The sequence below is a fragment of the Lytechinus variegatus genome, chromosome 4 (assembly GCF_018143015.1).
Source record: "Lytechinus variegatus isolate NC3 chromosome 4, Lvar_3.0, whole genome shotgun sequence".
Lineage (NCBI taxonomy): Eukaryota > Metazoa > Echinodermata > Echinoidea > Temnopleuroida > Toxopneustidae > Lytechinus > Lytechinus variegatus.
This window is the reverse complement of record NC_054743.1, coordinates 10,397,867-10,414,457: the sequence shown is the minus strand read 5'-3', so window position 1 is coordinate 10,414,457 and position 16,591 is coordinate 10,397,867. Positions and strand designations below refer to the sequence as shown.

Sequence of the window (16,591 nt, the reverse complement as noted above, 5' to 3'; positions counted from 1 at the left end):
AGCATAAAATTGCCGTGTTGAGCACGGCTCGCGTGTCGAACCCCCGAGCCGTGTTACTGTGTAAACACGGTATGTATCTCGCTAATGATACCTAAATACTGCCTAGGTGCCACATTTATTCACTGCAAGGGAAAATTACAACTGGTCAATCAAGGAATTTATATTGTTGGAATTCTATCATTATAAACCCTCTCACTTCACAGCAGACATGTTGAGATATATTTTGTCTGTTAACAATCTTCTGTGAAGCACCAGACAAGGTGGAAGATGCCTCCATACCTCGCGCTTCACTACCTTTGAATTTTGGCTTTCACCTGAGAGGATAATATAACCAATTTAAAATGGAGGATATACCCCGCTATGATCTCAACAACTCCCTCTAACAGTCATATGCCCACATGTCATCCCTATCCCTCAGTGTGTGCGTGGGATGGAGGGAGTCGTCTGGCTTCGCGTGATTCAAGGAATTCCTTGCATTCTCACCAAGTTTCTTTAGTCTTTCCCTCATCTGGTAAGAATGTTGTTGAACCCTAAACACATACTGACATACCATCTGTGATGATATTACCTTCTATTACTATCACGATACATCATCCACATTTCAACTGATTTGTTTGTATATTGACTTCCAAGAATGCTAGACTTGAAACAGATTTCTGTATTGTATTGACAGAAAAATATTTCCTATCTTTGAAAATGAAAGAAAGAGGCATGTCTGATAGCAATTCAAATTGAATAAATTTGAAGATAAAATTATAAGTAACTTGAGGAGAATACTAGCACGTGAATTACGTTATCTATGAGGAGCATTAGTTTGTCACTTTAAATCCGATCACATACTCTGTTTTGTCTTGAACAAATGATCAGGTATTATCATATCATGGATTTTTTTTTTTTGGGGGGGGTTTTATGGGGATGCATATTTTTTCATCATTAGAATTCAGTCCTTTAACTCAATGGGATTGGGAAAATTTGAAACATTTATTGCTGTTATGGCAGCTAAGATTTTAAATTACAAACATTATTATCCCACAGGAATCCTAAATAAATATTTCAAAGATGTTATTCATGGTACAAGATCTACATATTTGGGTAGAGAATGACAAATTATTAGTTGAGGATTGGTATAGGAAATGGTAGAGGATCGGTAGAGGACTGATAAAGGATTGGTAGAGGGTTGGTAGAGGGTTGGTAGGGGATTGGTAGGGGATTGGTAGAGGGCTGGTAGAGGTTTGGTAGAGGGTTGGTAGAGGATTGGTAGAGGACTGGTAGAGGGTTGGTAGAGGGTTGGTAGAGGGTTGGTAGAGGATTGGTAGGGGATTGGTAGAGGGTTGGTAGAGGGTTGGTAGGGGATTGGTAGAGGGTTGGTAGAGGTTTGGTAGAGGATTGGTAGAGGGTTGGTAGAGGGTTGGTAGAGGACTGGTAGAGGGTTGGTAGAGGGTTGATAGAGGGTTGGTAGAGGGTTGGTAGAGGTTTGGTAGAGGGTTGGTAGAGGATTGGTAGAGGATTGGTATAGGGTTGGTAGAGGGTTGGTAGAGGGTTGGTAGAGGATTGGTAGAGGGTTGGCAGAGGTTTGGCAGAGGGTTGATAGAGGATTGTATAGGGTTGGTAGAGGGTTGGTAGAGGGTTGGCAGAGGGTTGGTAGAGGGTTGGTAGAGGAATGGTAGAGGGGTGGTAGAGGGTTGGTAGAGGATTGGTAGGGGATTGGTAGGGGATTGGTAGAGGGTTGGTAGAGGGTTGGTAGAGGATTAGTAGAGGGTTGGTAGAGGGTTGGTAGAGGGTTGGTAGGGGATTGGTAGAGGGTTGGTAGAGGGTTGGTAGAGGATTGGTATAGGGTTGGTAGAGGGTTGGCAGAGGGTTGGTAGAGGGTTGATAGAGGATTGGTATAGGATTGGTAGAGGTTTTGTAGAGGGTTGGTAGGGGATTGGTAGAGAATTGGTATAGGGTTGGTAGAGGGTTGATAGAGGATTGGTAAAGGGTTGGTAGAGGGTTGGTAGAGGATTGGTAGAGGGTTGGTAGAGGGTTGGTAGAGGATTGGTAGAGGATTGGTAGAGGTTTGGTAGAGGGTTGGTAGAGGGTTGGTAGAGGATTGGTAGGGGATTGGTAGAGGGTTGGTAGAAGGTTGGTAGAGGATTGTTAGTGGGTTGGTAGAGGGTTGGTAGAGGATTGGTGGAGTAGGGGATTGGTAGGAGATTGATGGAGGGTCAGTAGAGGATTGGTAGGGAGTTGATAGGTAATATGTATGGGTTGGGATTAAAATATAGATGGGTGCATTGGTAGATTAAAGATTAGGCAATGACATTTATACTGACACAAGTTTAGGAAAGAATTAGTCAGTTTATAGGCCCTTAATATTACACTGGTCTTGTTTACAGCAACATGATTATGTAGACTGCATTCATCAATGTCAGTAGATGATCCTCTGGCAATCTATAAAATATCTTAAACAATATACCAGAACCTTCTTGGACATACCAGGCTTTATTAATTCTCCACATGCTTGACAGTTCTTTGCCAAGTTCTTCTCGTAACATTGGAGGCAACAGAGTTGTCCATCCCAGTTACCAAAGGCCTTGTCTGCAAGAGATGCCTTACACATAGAACACGTGTAGCGGGCTTCAAAGCATGTCTCGTGATAGTGCTTCGACTTGAAAATGAGATCCTATGGTAAAAAATGTAATGAACAAAAGCCATCAAAACTATTAAATGAATATACGATTAATAACATAAACAATTGGGGATATAATCATTAGATGGACTTCATCAACTTTCAATTCTCATTTTATCCAATTAAAACATGTCTTTTTTATCTAAATAATTACTGATTTATCAAATTTCTATCATAATACAGGAAGGAACAGGGTCCGAAAGTAAATGGTTTAAAGAATTTTAAAAGTAAAACACAGCACTGAATGGATGTGGCTGAGGACATCCCTAGGCTAATCAGAATTTCTTCATTTTTATCTTATAATACCCCTTTCACAAACCCATCCTCCAATTATCCGCCTAAGAGTAATGCGGATAATTCAATAAAAATTGCATTCACAAACTCCTAAAATAATCTGCACTATATTTTACGAGCGCCCAACCAGAAAAAGGCAGATAATTGTCATGGCAACTGCACACATCCCCTCCGATGGGGTTGTGTTGGAAAAGGGTGACCTTGTGACCGCACCATGGCAATTATCCGCATTATTTTGGAAATGCGTTCAAAAAGGCAAATCTGGTCCCGCTCCGATTTTATGACCAGATATTCTCCGCATTATTGGGTTTATGAAAGGGGTATAAAACGTAATTTGAATCAGAGATATTCTTACCTTACTATCGTGTCCAATCTTCTGGTTACATTCAGCGCATTCATTAGCAAAGCAGTTATCGTAGCAAGCCACACAGAATGGTTTCTCTTCTTTTAAGATGTAACTCTGGCCACTCAGTGCTTTGTCACACTGCTCACAGCAGAAATGACCACTATGGAAGTTTTCGTTCATGGCTCTTACGTATTCTCCGGTGAAAATCAGCTACAACGAAAGAAGAAAGAAATTCAAGTCATTATTTTGGCAAACATAAATAAACGAGTGGTATCTTAACAGTGTTAAACTCTAAACAAATGTATGTAAAATTGAATTTAATTGAATGGAAAAGGTTTATTGATGATTGCACTTTGCAGCCAAGAGGCTGAATTGTACATGATTTTCAGGCCACTCATAGTGGCTAAAAATATCAAACATGAAATAACTAATATATTGCAAGTAAATATAGGCTAATGAGTGAAAACGCATACTAAAAGGAAAAGGTTTAAGTAAAATTTAATGTACTTTGGAGTTTATTTTGATTTTATCAATTATCAATACCACCACCAGCAGTACCATATCTGTCACCTCCACAACCACTACTACCTACAGTACCATTACCACCACCACCACCACCTTCATCACCATCACCAACATCACCACCACCATCATCACCACCACCACCACCACCATTATCACCACCATCATCACCACTATCATCATCATCATCACCACCATCATCATCACCACCATCATCATCACTATCAACATCACCACAACCACTATCATCACCATAATCATTATCATCATCACCATCATCACCACTACAACCAACACCATCACCATCATCATCATCATCACCATCATCATCACTACCACCACCACCACCACCATTACCATAATCATTATCATCATCACCATCATCACCACTACCACCAACACCATCACCATCATCATCATCATCATCACCATCATCATCATCATCACCACCACCACCACCACCACCACCATCATCATCATCATCATCATCATCATCATCACCACCATCATCATCATCACCATCACCACAGACACCACCACCACCACAACCATCACCATCATCATCACCATCATCACCACTACCACCAACACCATCACCATCATCATCATCATCATCATCACCATCATCATCATCATCACCACCACCACCACCACCATCATCATCATCATCATCATCATCATCATCATCATCATCACCATCATCATCATCATCATCACCATCACCACAGACACCACCACCAACACCACCATCATCATCACCAGGCTAACATCTTGCACATCACCAGGCTATCATCTTGCACATCACCATCTGGCAGCATACTAGTATATCGCTGTAGATTGAAAGACTAAAACAAGCACAAAGATATTCTGAAAATTAATGATTCACTAGAAATGTATATATGCTGCCAGATACTGCTGTGCAGCGTGCATATCAACAAACAATCATAGAGTTATATGAATAACAGTTGTAAAAACTTGATCAGCCTAAACACATACCCACACACAATGGTATGTTGAGATATAGATTTAAGTTGAGTTACGCTTCATGAAGTTATGTTATGAATGTTTGGAATTCAGCACCATGCTTCTCCTTCAAAATATCCCACACACTCATTAAAACCCCAATCAAATACGAATATGTCTGTTAGCTTACAATACGGGCCCAGCGTGTATACATTCATGTATGTTATGAAACGTGATGACAACATGACCTTAAAGCTCCCTGAAACATATTGGTTAAGGTCATACGAGGTTTATCTACACCTTTTCCCCATCCTGGAGAAAAATACGGTACTTGGTACGAAAAAAAATCCTTCCTGTTGTTGTAATAAAGCTAGGGTAATGATGTTGCTAACACTTAGAAATTGCAATTGATATGATAATGAGAGAATGTTCTTGTATAGTGCCATATCACATTACAATGTAATAATGGCTCTATGCGCTTCCATAGGGTATTATTACCCTGGCATTAGCCTAGCAGCGTTTTTTTCGGCGCTGAAGCACTTCAAGAAATGAATTTGTGTCAGGTACCCCTTAACCTCACCTGGGTCAAGTGTGGAAAATGTAGAATACCTTGCCAAAGGACAGTTCTGTGGCAGGGAATTGGTACAATGCCTTAGTTTCAAAGTCTGAACCACAACACCTCTAATACGCAATTTTCAAATGAAAGTAATTGTTATCTTCATAATGTAAACAATGGAATATAATTTGAGACAAGCACAAAATAATCATCGATCAATATTACTTCAAAACAAGCTATCACCTACAATGAAATAATAAGAAATATATATTGGGTGCTTAATAAGGTGTTTCTGTGCACACATTTCTGTTTATAACTAAAAACCTGGCAAAAAAATAAAATGGGCAGAGTAATATATACACAACAAAAAAAGTAAGTCCCCCCTAAATCAAATTGCTGTAACTTTTGAACTGAATAAGTTTGAGATATGATATTTCATAGGTGGTTTTCTGCAATCATTAAGCAAACCCTGAGGAAAAATGAGATCGATCGGTTGAGTCATGCATGAGTAATTAAAGATTGATTTAAAAATGACCATTTTTAAAAGTCACAAGAGTCGTTTTTCAGTTTGTTCAAATACAAAGTTGGGCAAAATTTGTTTTCAGGTGAATTTTATTGTGTTATGCTGTTTTACTATCCATCATTCAACCACTTCAGACCAGATTTTGATATCGTATGTTCATAGTTGAGTGAACACAATGTATTGCAGGGGCTGCGGAAGCGGGGTGGGTTTCAGCCCCAACTTTTTTCCAAAGCATGTACAAAAATGTAAAAATGACCACACGATTTTGATTTTTTGCTTGATCAGCCCCCCCCCCCCCCCACTTTTGGCCCAGTCTCCCCCCACTTTGAAAACCTTTCAGCGGCCCCTGAATTGTGACGTATCATCATAGGGGTTTATGGTAGTCGTGGTAGTATCCTCTACAACTTGTAAAATCATGTTAAAATTTGAAAATGTTGGTGGCTTCCCCGATTATAGGCCCCTCCCCATCTAAAATTCTGGATCCACCACTGATCTGTCCAAACATTCAACTGATCCTGAGAAATCGTTAGGAAAAGAATACATTTATGCAGTATAAAGAGTATTAACTCCTAAGTTTTCGATTGTGCTCGCTCACCCATGAAAATGTTTAAAATTCGGAAAGTATGTGGTGATAGAAATGATGGATGATAAAAACAACAGCAATTAAAGTCACATTTGAAACCGAATTTGCCCCCAATAATCACTTTATTATCCCTTAAAATGCGTCTGTGACATTGAAAATACCAATTTTCCACTTTGATGCGTGCTCACTCATCCATAAATAAACAAATCGATTTCATTTTTGCACAGCATTTTGCCCATATGTTGATAAACATTACTGCCAAACGACATTGCTAAAGACAGCCTTGAAAAAAATTTCCACCATATTGAATAAGGGGTTACTTATTCGTAAACATATGCACCCATAATGTACACAAGTCTATGAGAGAGGAAGTTAAAATTTTGAAATGAGGGTTTGTTTCAAGGACAGTTTTTGTTACTTCTGCCAACAGCTATTTCATGAAACTTCGCACATGGCTTCAGAGTAACGCTATCACACCAAAATAACCATTCGATGCGGAACAGAGTGGGGCCAAGGCCTTGAACTTTCTTCTCATTTGCATAATTTTCGAGTATTGTGTGCTCACTGATGCATTAAACATCGGGATTTTCACAAAAATTAAATCAAATGAACTTATGCAAGGAGGTTTGTGACAGATATCCATAGTTACAAATTGCATTTTTTCCAATAACGTAAAAGAGCTAAACACATTCCACATGTTCATTCAAGCGTGAATGTTTAATTAAACGCCTTTGAATCATTGAAGCATGTTAATTGATCATGAACACAACGAAAAAGTTGAGAAAAGATCATATTCAGTTACCAAAATGAAACAATACTTGCCTATGATATTTGAAAATCGTATTATTTGTTTTCAATAAATGTTCATTGAACCGTGAAACGATGAATACTGTTGAAGAAACTCTTCCCAAAGATAACTGTCATCATATTCAATCATTTTTATTGATAGAAACCTGTAAAATATCCAATTATAGCAAATTCGGACTGGTGTTTATTCAACCGTGAAATTTAGCCAAAAAAGTTGTATCGTCTTTTAGAAAGTGCCTTTTATAAGCCTTCTGACTATTTTTCAGAATGTGGAATTAGTTCCAATAAAATGGAATCAAAGTCATGATATTTTGCTTGTGACTTTTGAAAAGTGACATTTTTGCCTTCTGACGGTGCTCATTGAAGCATGACGTAAAATACGTCCATAACATTTACTCCGAGGGTAGCTTATAAAATTACCTACACGCTGATGTAAAAATATATTAAAAACTCGAATTGGTTTGGAAATTATTGATGTTTGTTTAAGGGGGGACTTATTTTTTTGTTGTGTATATATAAGAATTATGAATCAATTATTCAAAAAAAAGCTCATAAAGACTAATAAAAGGGAAGATGATACAACCCTAAAGAGGCGGTGCTGCACCATCCCGAGTTTGCTCAATCTCGAGATTTTAGCCCGATCGGCCCTCTTCGCGATTAATCTCGAGATTCAAGAAACCCTGTCTCCACCATCGCAAGAAGAGCGATTCCTGCTCGACCGAGGCATCGATGTATGATGGTCTGATGCTGTGAATAAATCATCCTGAGTAGGTCTGCACCTGCGAATTAGCGCGATAGTTCATAAAATAGCGTGCTATTTTGCAAATAATCCAAAATTGACTAGGGATTGCAATCTTGAGATTAATCCTACGAACTAGCGCGATAATTGCGTCTCCATTACATATAATCTCGAGATTGTTCAGATCGGGATAATTTTCCGGATCAGAAATAGCACACTAATTTGAAAAATCTGGATGGTGCAGACGGCCCTATAGAGGGCATGCTGAAAGCAAATTTATATCCAACTACTCATCAAGGTTCTCTCCCGCTCTCACTAATTACTTTGACAACAGACGTGAGCAAAACATGTCATGGAGGGAAAGGCCTGCTACATACCAACGTCTTCATGAGTAGAGGTGGAAGAATCAGAATCGGTCCCATCCCCCTTGAGGGGGACAAATTACTATCATTCCCTATAATGGAGACAATTTTCTATTTCTGTTCATAATTCACACCAAATTTCATTTACATTGAATGTTGATCAATTTACGGGGGCACTTTTTGCAATTTAATAGGCCCTTTTACCACATTCAGGGGGGTGATTCACCCTAACCCCCCCCCATGCGTTCTGTTCCCTTCTTCCTCTCTCTATTACTCTTAATGTCACAATCTTAATAGAGGATGATGGTGGGATGATTGCAGGAAGGGTCAAGTACCTTTGGAAAATCCCTTCCTACATTCTAAAATACATTCTAATTTACCTGCTAAGTGATATAAGGGATATGATGAAAGTCATCGGAGCCCACCCCCCCCACACCTTTTCACCCATAGCAAAGTTCACTATGGCAAAGGAATACCTTCAAGAGATCAGAAACTTCTCATCATCATAATACTACTAGCACATCGCTTTGTAACATTTCTCTGCTAACACATTGCCTTGCTTGTGAGAGGACTGCTGACATAGAATAAAAATTGATAAACCATTAGCGGCTAAGGGTTAGGAACTACTTTAATCCATGGAGTCTCCATACTTCTTCAAATGAAACGACCAACTGCATCTGAACAGAATTCATGAAGGTAAATATAGAATTTAAATTTGAGACACTTGTCTCTGAACATCTCACCTTTCTATTATCATCTGCTATTAATATTTATTTGGATGACATGCATCTCTTTGATATTTGATAAGCCATATTTGAAAGCGCTCCCACTAGACGTACACATCCTATTATTGATGTTGACAGACGGATTTTGTCCTTGTTGCAAAATGGTCACTTAGAGACTACTGTAGGGATTAGGCCTATAATGCTGCTGCTATATCAGGTATGTTCTACACAATGTCTTTGATCCACTATTGTTCATAGGTATAAGCATGTCATTGGACTTTTGCTATTCACATTGATCAATGATCATTATTATTAAAATATCATCCTGAAATAAAGATAATTTGTAGGTTAATAAGTTTGGCTTGTTAATTATACTTGCTTATAATATAGCATCAAATCCCTCTTTATCAAAAGTCTCTCCAAAGGGCTCTATAATAAATGCAGCATAAATACCCTAGCTTGAGCCAAGCTCCTGTTAAATGCTCAGTGTTTGAAGGTACCCATTTACCTCACCTGGGTTGAGTGTAGCACAATGTGGAGCAATATCTTGTTGAAGGAACAACCAAAGACCACAATAGATGGAAGGGTGTCACTTTTAGCCCTTTCATATGTGGGGGGGGGGGGGTGTTCCCTGGTATCATAATGCAGGAAGTAGGGATGGGGGCAACTTTTGCATTGTTTTTGCCCAAGGTTTTCTTAAACAGTCACTGTTTGACAGAAATTAGAAAGACATTTTTATTGGCAAGGTAAGCCTGCTAACTTCAAATCAATATTACAGATGCGGATGACAGAATAGAGAACCCACTTTGTATGAGTGATGTGATGGTGCCCTGATTTCTCTCAATTGATTTCATCTGACACTGGTTCATCCTACAGACGACCCATTCCTTCCCATCATCCTCTCATCTCAATACCATGCCAACTATGTCTACTAGACTCTCTAACCAGCAGTTTTAATGAATTATATATTACTTGCACTGTCAGGGGCTTAATAATTGAGTGCAAATTCATTTTGTAATATTTTTTATTCAAAAAACGTAACTTCAGGGGATAGGCCCTAATTTAATCTTGCAATCCAGTGCAAACAGTGTAGATATTTCATTTTGGGGGCATTCTTCTTATAGTTGATCCTTTTTATTTGTGTCTATCGAATTACAAACAAATGAAAGTGAAAGAAGAGATAAATATTTATGATAGAGACAGAAAAAAAGTGAAACTTTTGAGAATGCTCAGATATTTTGACAAGTTTATTCAATGATAATCATGCAATTCAATAACTTTTTTGTCAGCAGTCATTTATTGAGATGGTTTAATGACATTGTTGCCTAGACTCCTGCCCCAGCCACCTTGTGGGATTTAACGTTACAATCATTTCCATTTATACATTGGGAGTGTACGGATGTAAGCAATGCCAGCTAGACTTGTTACCCCAGTCACCGAGAGAGGAGACATCCCTGGGAGGCCAAAGACCATATATAGGCAGACAACAGACTGGTAGACTACTTAGCTAAGGGGGTCATGTACATGTAGATCAATGGTGGGTAGATGAACGTGAACGTATGGATTGATTAGCAGAAGGAAGAGTTGATTAACAGATGAATAAAGGGCAGATAGAGATACGAGGATGGACGGATTTGTGTCAGAAGGCAGGTGGGTAGGTGGACGGAGACACAAACGGAGAGCTGGGAGAATGAAGAGTAGGAAAGATGATAGATTAGCAGAGGGAAAGGTTGACCAGATGAATGAGTGGCAGATGAGAGAACGATGGATGGACAGATAGATGGAAATATTGACTGATACTGTATAGAAGAATAGAGATGCCCAAATGGGCAGAGAGATGGATGAATGGACTATGGATGCATAGCATGGTGGATGAATAGAAGAATTGATTGATGAATGAAAAAGGATGGATGGATTGATGGTGAATGAAAAGATAGACCAGATAGAACAGAAAGGAGGATTGATAGATGAATAAACAAGGACATGGATGAATGGATGGAAGGAAAAAATGAAAGGACAAATGATTGAACGGACTATCAATGAAAAGATATGTGAGATAACTGAACCTAAGGTAGATAAGATGATGGAGATAGAGATGGATAGAAGGTTAGAATGATGTACAGGTAGATTTATCTAATGATAGAGCAATGACAGGTGAATGTGATGAGTGACGATATATGAATTCATTGAATAAAGGATGGGTATACATATAAATTCCAGGTAAGAAGCTTTGCCATTTTCCATTACTTCATATATCTGAATACATCACTTAATATTTTAGAATGTTGGAAACAAAAATAAACAGTAAAAACCAAAATGTTCTTGCTACATGGAAGTGTGTGTGTGTGTGTGTGTGGGGGGGGGGTGGGTGACAAGAAATATCAGCAATGGAACAAGTATTTGATAGTAATGGAGGGGAGGGGTGACAAAAATAGGGATGTTTATCTTGACTGAAAATTATTTCTATTTCGTTGTGCAATAGACCTATTTGAATTTAATATGAGGAGACTATGTGTACAGAATGCATACTTTTATTTCATTATATTTCATTGTCCGTCAAGCTCAACCTGATTTTGTCAGAAACATGCACATGAGAGTGATTTGAATACCGGGCACATCATAGACTAGATGATACCCTAATACTAGCGTAGTGACATATCTGACATACTACATCTCACAACTAGATTTCAATTCATATATCATCATCACCAAATGGACCGTTAAACTTTATTGTATACAGTCACTGCACAGGATCTGATCTGCATTCATCCTGCACCGACAAATCTTCCAGGAAGAGCTAACTGTCAATAGGCGGTGCTGCACCAGCCCAAGTTTGCTCAATCTCAAGATTTTAGCCTGATCTTCACGATTAATCTTGAGCTTCAAGAAACCCCATCTAAACCAGCGCAAGAAGAGCGAGGCATTGATGCATTATGGTGTGATGCCATGAATAGATAGATAATCCTGAGTGCGTCTGCACCTGCAAATTAGCGGGATAATTCATAAATAGCGCAGTGTTTTGGAAATAATCCAAAGTTGACTTGGGATTGCAATCTCGAGATAAATCCTGCGAACTATCCCAATAATTGTGTCTCCATTACAACTAATCTCGAGATTGTTCAGATCGGGATAATTTGCCCGATCAGAAATTGCGCGCTAATTTGAAAACTCGGGCTGGTGCAGATGACCCTAATGATGTTTAATGCATCCAGGGAGCTGCCTTCTTTTTCAGGATTACTGCAACAAATAATATGTCTAATAATTGATGAACAGTGGTTAACTATATTTAGAGATCATCTTTTAAAAGTGAGGGATGCCAAGCAATGTGCACCCCCTCCATATTTTTAAGAACCACCCATTAAACATACATATCAATACAGCTCAATCTAAGAAAATTGTCATATACACCCCCCTCTTATTCCAATTTGCTCTTCGCACCCCCCCCCCCCTAATTAAAATCCTGGATCTGCCACTGATAGATATTCCTTCATCAACAGTTCTTACACTCATCAGCGAAATATGATTTTGACAAAGTTACATCAGTTCCTTTAATTCAACTGCCCCATGCAGATAGCAGTTTTATGAAGATAGATTTATGATCTATAGAGTGGGTGGAACATGAAAGATATGATGTACAGGATATGGCCTAGTCAGACTATAGGGTGTCTAAGAAAAATATAGGAATGTGGGTTATACAAGAGGAAAGTAATGTGGGAGTATGCCACAGTCTTAACTTTTACAAAAAAAAACATCAACATATATTATCTCTTAGCAATGAATAAAACAAATAGGAACAAATTAAATAACTTGTTTTCATTTCTGTTTCTTACACCAGAGGAAGTGAGAAATATTGTACCTAGAGAGTACTGACAAGATTTCAATATAATGATCCCCAATACTGATATTAAGATCAAAGAAATTATATCATGAATGTTTTGTTATGTATATTTTGATGAAAAGGGTCAATAAAACATGAATTACAAAAAAAGAATGAAGAAATGAGAAAACTTTGAAAAGTTTTTTAAAAGAATTTTCTTGTAAAGAATTAGTTCAGCCCTAAAATGCAAACTGAACTGCAATAAATGACGCTTCCTACTTGCTATTGTTTAACTCTGTACATACTTCCATCCTAGGACCATAATAGAAATGCTATATGCTCGCAAAATACTAGATAACTTCAAAACCTGAAACCAAAAGTGATGTTTTCCGTTGAATATTTACCAAGTCGTAAAATGATCATGAGGTTCCCTGGATATAGAAACAATATCCTTATCAATTCTCTTTGTTTAGTTCAAATGATTAAATTCACATAAATATATTGTTTCAAACTAGTGCCAGTCTTTTTCATGCATTGCACTGACTCCATGTTGTTACAAAAAGCAAAAAATATTATGTGATAGTTTTTTAAAACTTTTATGTTTCTTTTTCAAATCTTCTAAGAGATTTCATGACAGCACAAGGAAAGTGAAAAACAACAGCTAGTGTGAAGAGATACTTATTAAAGAATTATTGTCGTAAGTTTGTAAAATGAGAGATAATCAGGAATAAACAGTAAATGTGATTACTCTTGTCAAATGACACTAATTCACTTGTTTGTTTTGTTACTTTTCTGATAATATAGTAAGAGTAGAAGAAAATATGGCATTTAGACTTCTAGGGCTGAGATTCTGTATGCAAGTCACATAAATGGTAAAATAAGTAACTTAGTTGTAATATAGAAGAAACCTTTCCTTTCAAAACCTATACTACTTGAAAAAAGAAGAAGAATAAACAAAGTAGGAACATCGGAAAGCAAATGGACAAGTGAGCATGCCAGTCATGTAAAGAAACAAGAGATAATACTAGAATTTAATTCGTCATGCGGACGAATTAGGTGGTCTGTCTTTATTATTGCCATCATGATCACTATTACCATGTTCATGCAGATCAATGTGATCTTCATGATGACAACTGAATGTTGATTATGGATAGAATGCTTGTGAAAGACGGGAGATTATAAAGCACTGTAAAAGGGTCTCTTTGATGTATGACAATACATGTGATATGAAAAAAAGTAATTATAATCTGTTTTATCTTGCTAAATTTTAACTTTCGTACCTTTAAATTATCATAAAGGATCTTGTACGAGATGGTAAAAAGAAAAAAAAATGGAAAAAATCATCTTGTTTACCCCAGGATTCGAACCTGCGCCCCCGAGAAAGCAAGTCAAATGCGTTATCCATTGAGCCAGGATATTCCACATAGAGATTACACGTAAGCAAATTTGAGAATTACAATTCCAATTTTGCAAGCGAAATACGGGCATGATCCCGGCATCTGATCAAAAAATGGAGGGCATATTTTCGAAAGCTTAGAATCTCGGCTACAACATACTAAAAGCTCAGGGAAAACTGACAAGAAACAATGGAGATATAGCTCACAAAATAGAGGAATGTCGAATCTAGTTTTGAGAAAAGGTCATGTCCCATAGAGATTACACGCAAAATACATGTGATATGAAAAAAGTAATTATAATCTGTTTTATCTTGCTAAATTTAAACTTTTATGCCTTTTAATTATCATAAAGGATCATGTAAGAGGTGGCAAAAAGAAAAAAAAATTGAAAAAAAAAATCATCTTGTTCACCCCAGGACTCGAACCTCCGCCCTCGAGAAAGCAAGTCAAATGCGTTATCCATTGAGCTACGATATTCCCCATAGAGATTACACGTAAGCAATTCTGAGAATTACAATACCAATTTTGCAAGTGAAAAACGGGCATGATCCCGGCATCTGATCAAAAAATGGAGGGCACATTCCGAAAGCGTAGGATCTCAGCTACTACATAGTAAAAGCTCAGGGAAAACCGACAAGAAAAAATGGAGATATGGCTCACGAAATAGAGGAATGTCGAATCTAGTTTTGAGAAAAAGTCATGTCCCATAGAGATTACACGCAAAATGAGGAAAAATGACATGCCTCTTTTCATTGCTATTTTACGCAATGATGCGTTTCTCAAAACGAAAATTCATGTCAACTGACGAGAAAGAGTAGCTTCTAAACTACAATATATGAAAATCTGGGTGAAAAACGATCTATATTCAAGAAGTTACAACCAAATTTGCATAAATTTGATGACGTCATTTTAAAAAAATAAAAATTTTTAGTTTAGGCGCCATTTTGATGACGTCACGATATAATTGAGGGACATTGGTGACATGAAATCAAATCTACAACTCATACTCTATCGATATATGAAAAAAAAATTGGCGTCAACGGACTATTTAAAGAGCTACAGTGAATTTTCAAAAGGCATGTTTTTGCCCATATATGGCCTATAGTGAGAGCTCGCGCGCACACGTGCTGCAAAGTTTAACGGGTGTTAATTTCGTTATTAATGGTCGTAGAAGGTTGATCAAGGTATCAAATTGTTCAAAATTTTATTATCAATGCAATGATGTAAAAAAAACGGTGTTTATGTGTTGCGTTCAGGCGTTACGCGCGGAAACGCGCGCGCGTACGTGCGCGCGCGCAAATTTTTGAAATGCTTAAAATGACCTGAAACGTACCCAAAAATTTTTATAGGCCATTTGGAGAATTTTTTTACCTTTGACGCACGCGTACGCGCGCGTCATGACCTCTACATGACCTTTGATGACATTGATATTTGACCCTTGACATGAAGTTAATGTCATGTAAATATTGTTAAGTTTTGATAATTGATAATGAAGATATGATCAAATGAAGAATTTTACAAAATGGCGCGTAGATGACGTCATCATGACCATATGACCTTGAAAAGCTTATTTTGAGGTCTCTATGATAGATTCTATATATGACGAAAAAATCAGCAAAATTGATTCAGCCAATTTCGAGAAAAGTTGGCGACAAACATAGGTGCCAAGAATAAAGAAAGAAATAAAGAAATAAAGAAAGAAAATTCTGACGAAAACAATAGGTGATCTGTCATAGACAGACCACCTAATGAAAAAAAAATCATCTTTTCTACCCCAGGAATCGAACCTCCGCCCTCGAGAAAGCAAGTCAAATGCGTTATCCATTGAGCCACGATATTCCCCATAGAGATTACACGTAAGCAATTTTGAGAATTACAATTCCAATTTTGCAAGTGAAATACGGGCATGATCCCGGCATCTGATCAAAAAATGAAGGGCACACTCCCGATAGCCCAGAATCTCAGCTACAACATGTTAAGAGCTCAAGGAAAGCTGACAAGAAAAAATGGAGATATGGCTCACGAAATAGAGGAATGTCGAATCTAGTTTTGGGAAAAAGTCATGTCCCATAGAGATTACACGCAAAATGAGGAAAAATGACATGCCTCTTTTCATCGCTGTTTTACGCAATGATGCGTTTCTCAAAACGAATATTCATCTTAACTAAGGAGAAAGAGTACATTATAAACTACAACATATTGAAATCTGGGCGAAAAATGATCTATATTCGAGAAGTTACAGTCAAATTTGCATAAATTTGATGACGTCATTTTTGGAAAAAATGAAAT

At 37.7% G+C, this 16,591-nt stretch overlaps 1 protein-coding gene across 2 annotated transcripts in view; it reads right to left on the bottom strand.

Annotated features, from left to right (window-relative positions):
- LOC121413346 (prickle planar cell polarity protein 3-B-like) overlaps nt 1-16,591 on the bottom strand; it is a 62,885-nt gene that overhangs the window by 10,041 nt on the left and 36,253 nt on the right. For both annotated transcript variants that reach the window (XM_041606131.1, XM_041606132.1), the window contains exons 6-7: nt 3,318-3,518; nt 2,476-2,662 (exon numbers count right to left, since the gene is read on the bottom strand). In XM_041606131.1, the coding sequence (XP_041462065.1) occupies nt 2,476-2,662; nt 3,318-3,518 (388 nt within the window). The remainder of the gene's footprint in view (nt 1-2,475; nt 2,663-3,317; nt 3,519-16,591) is intronic.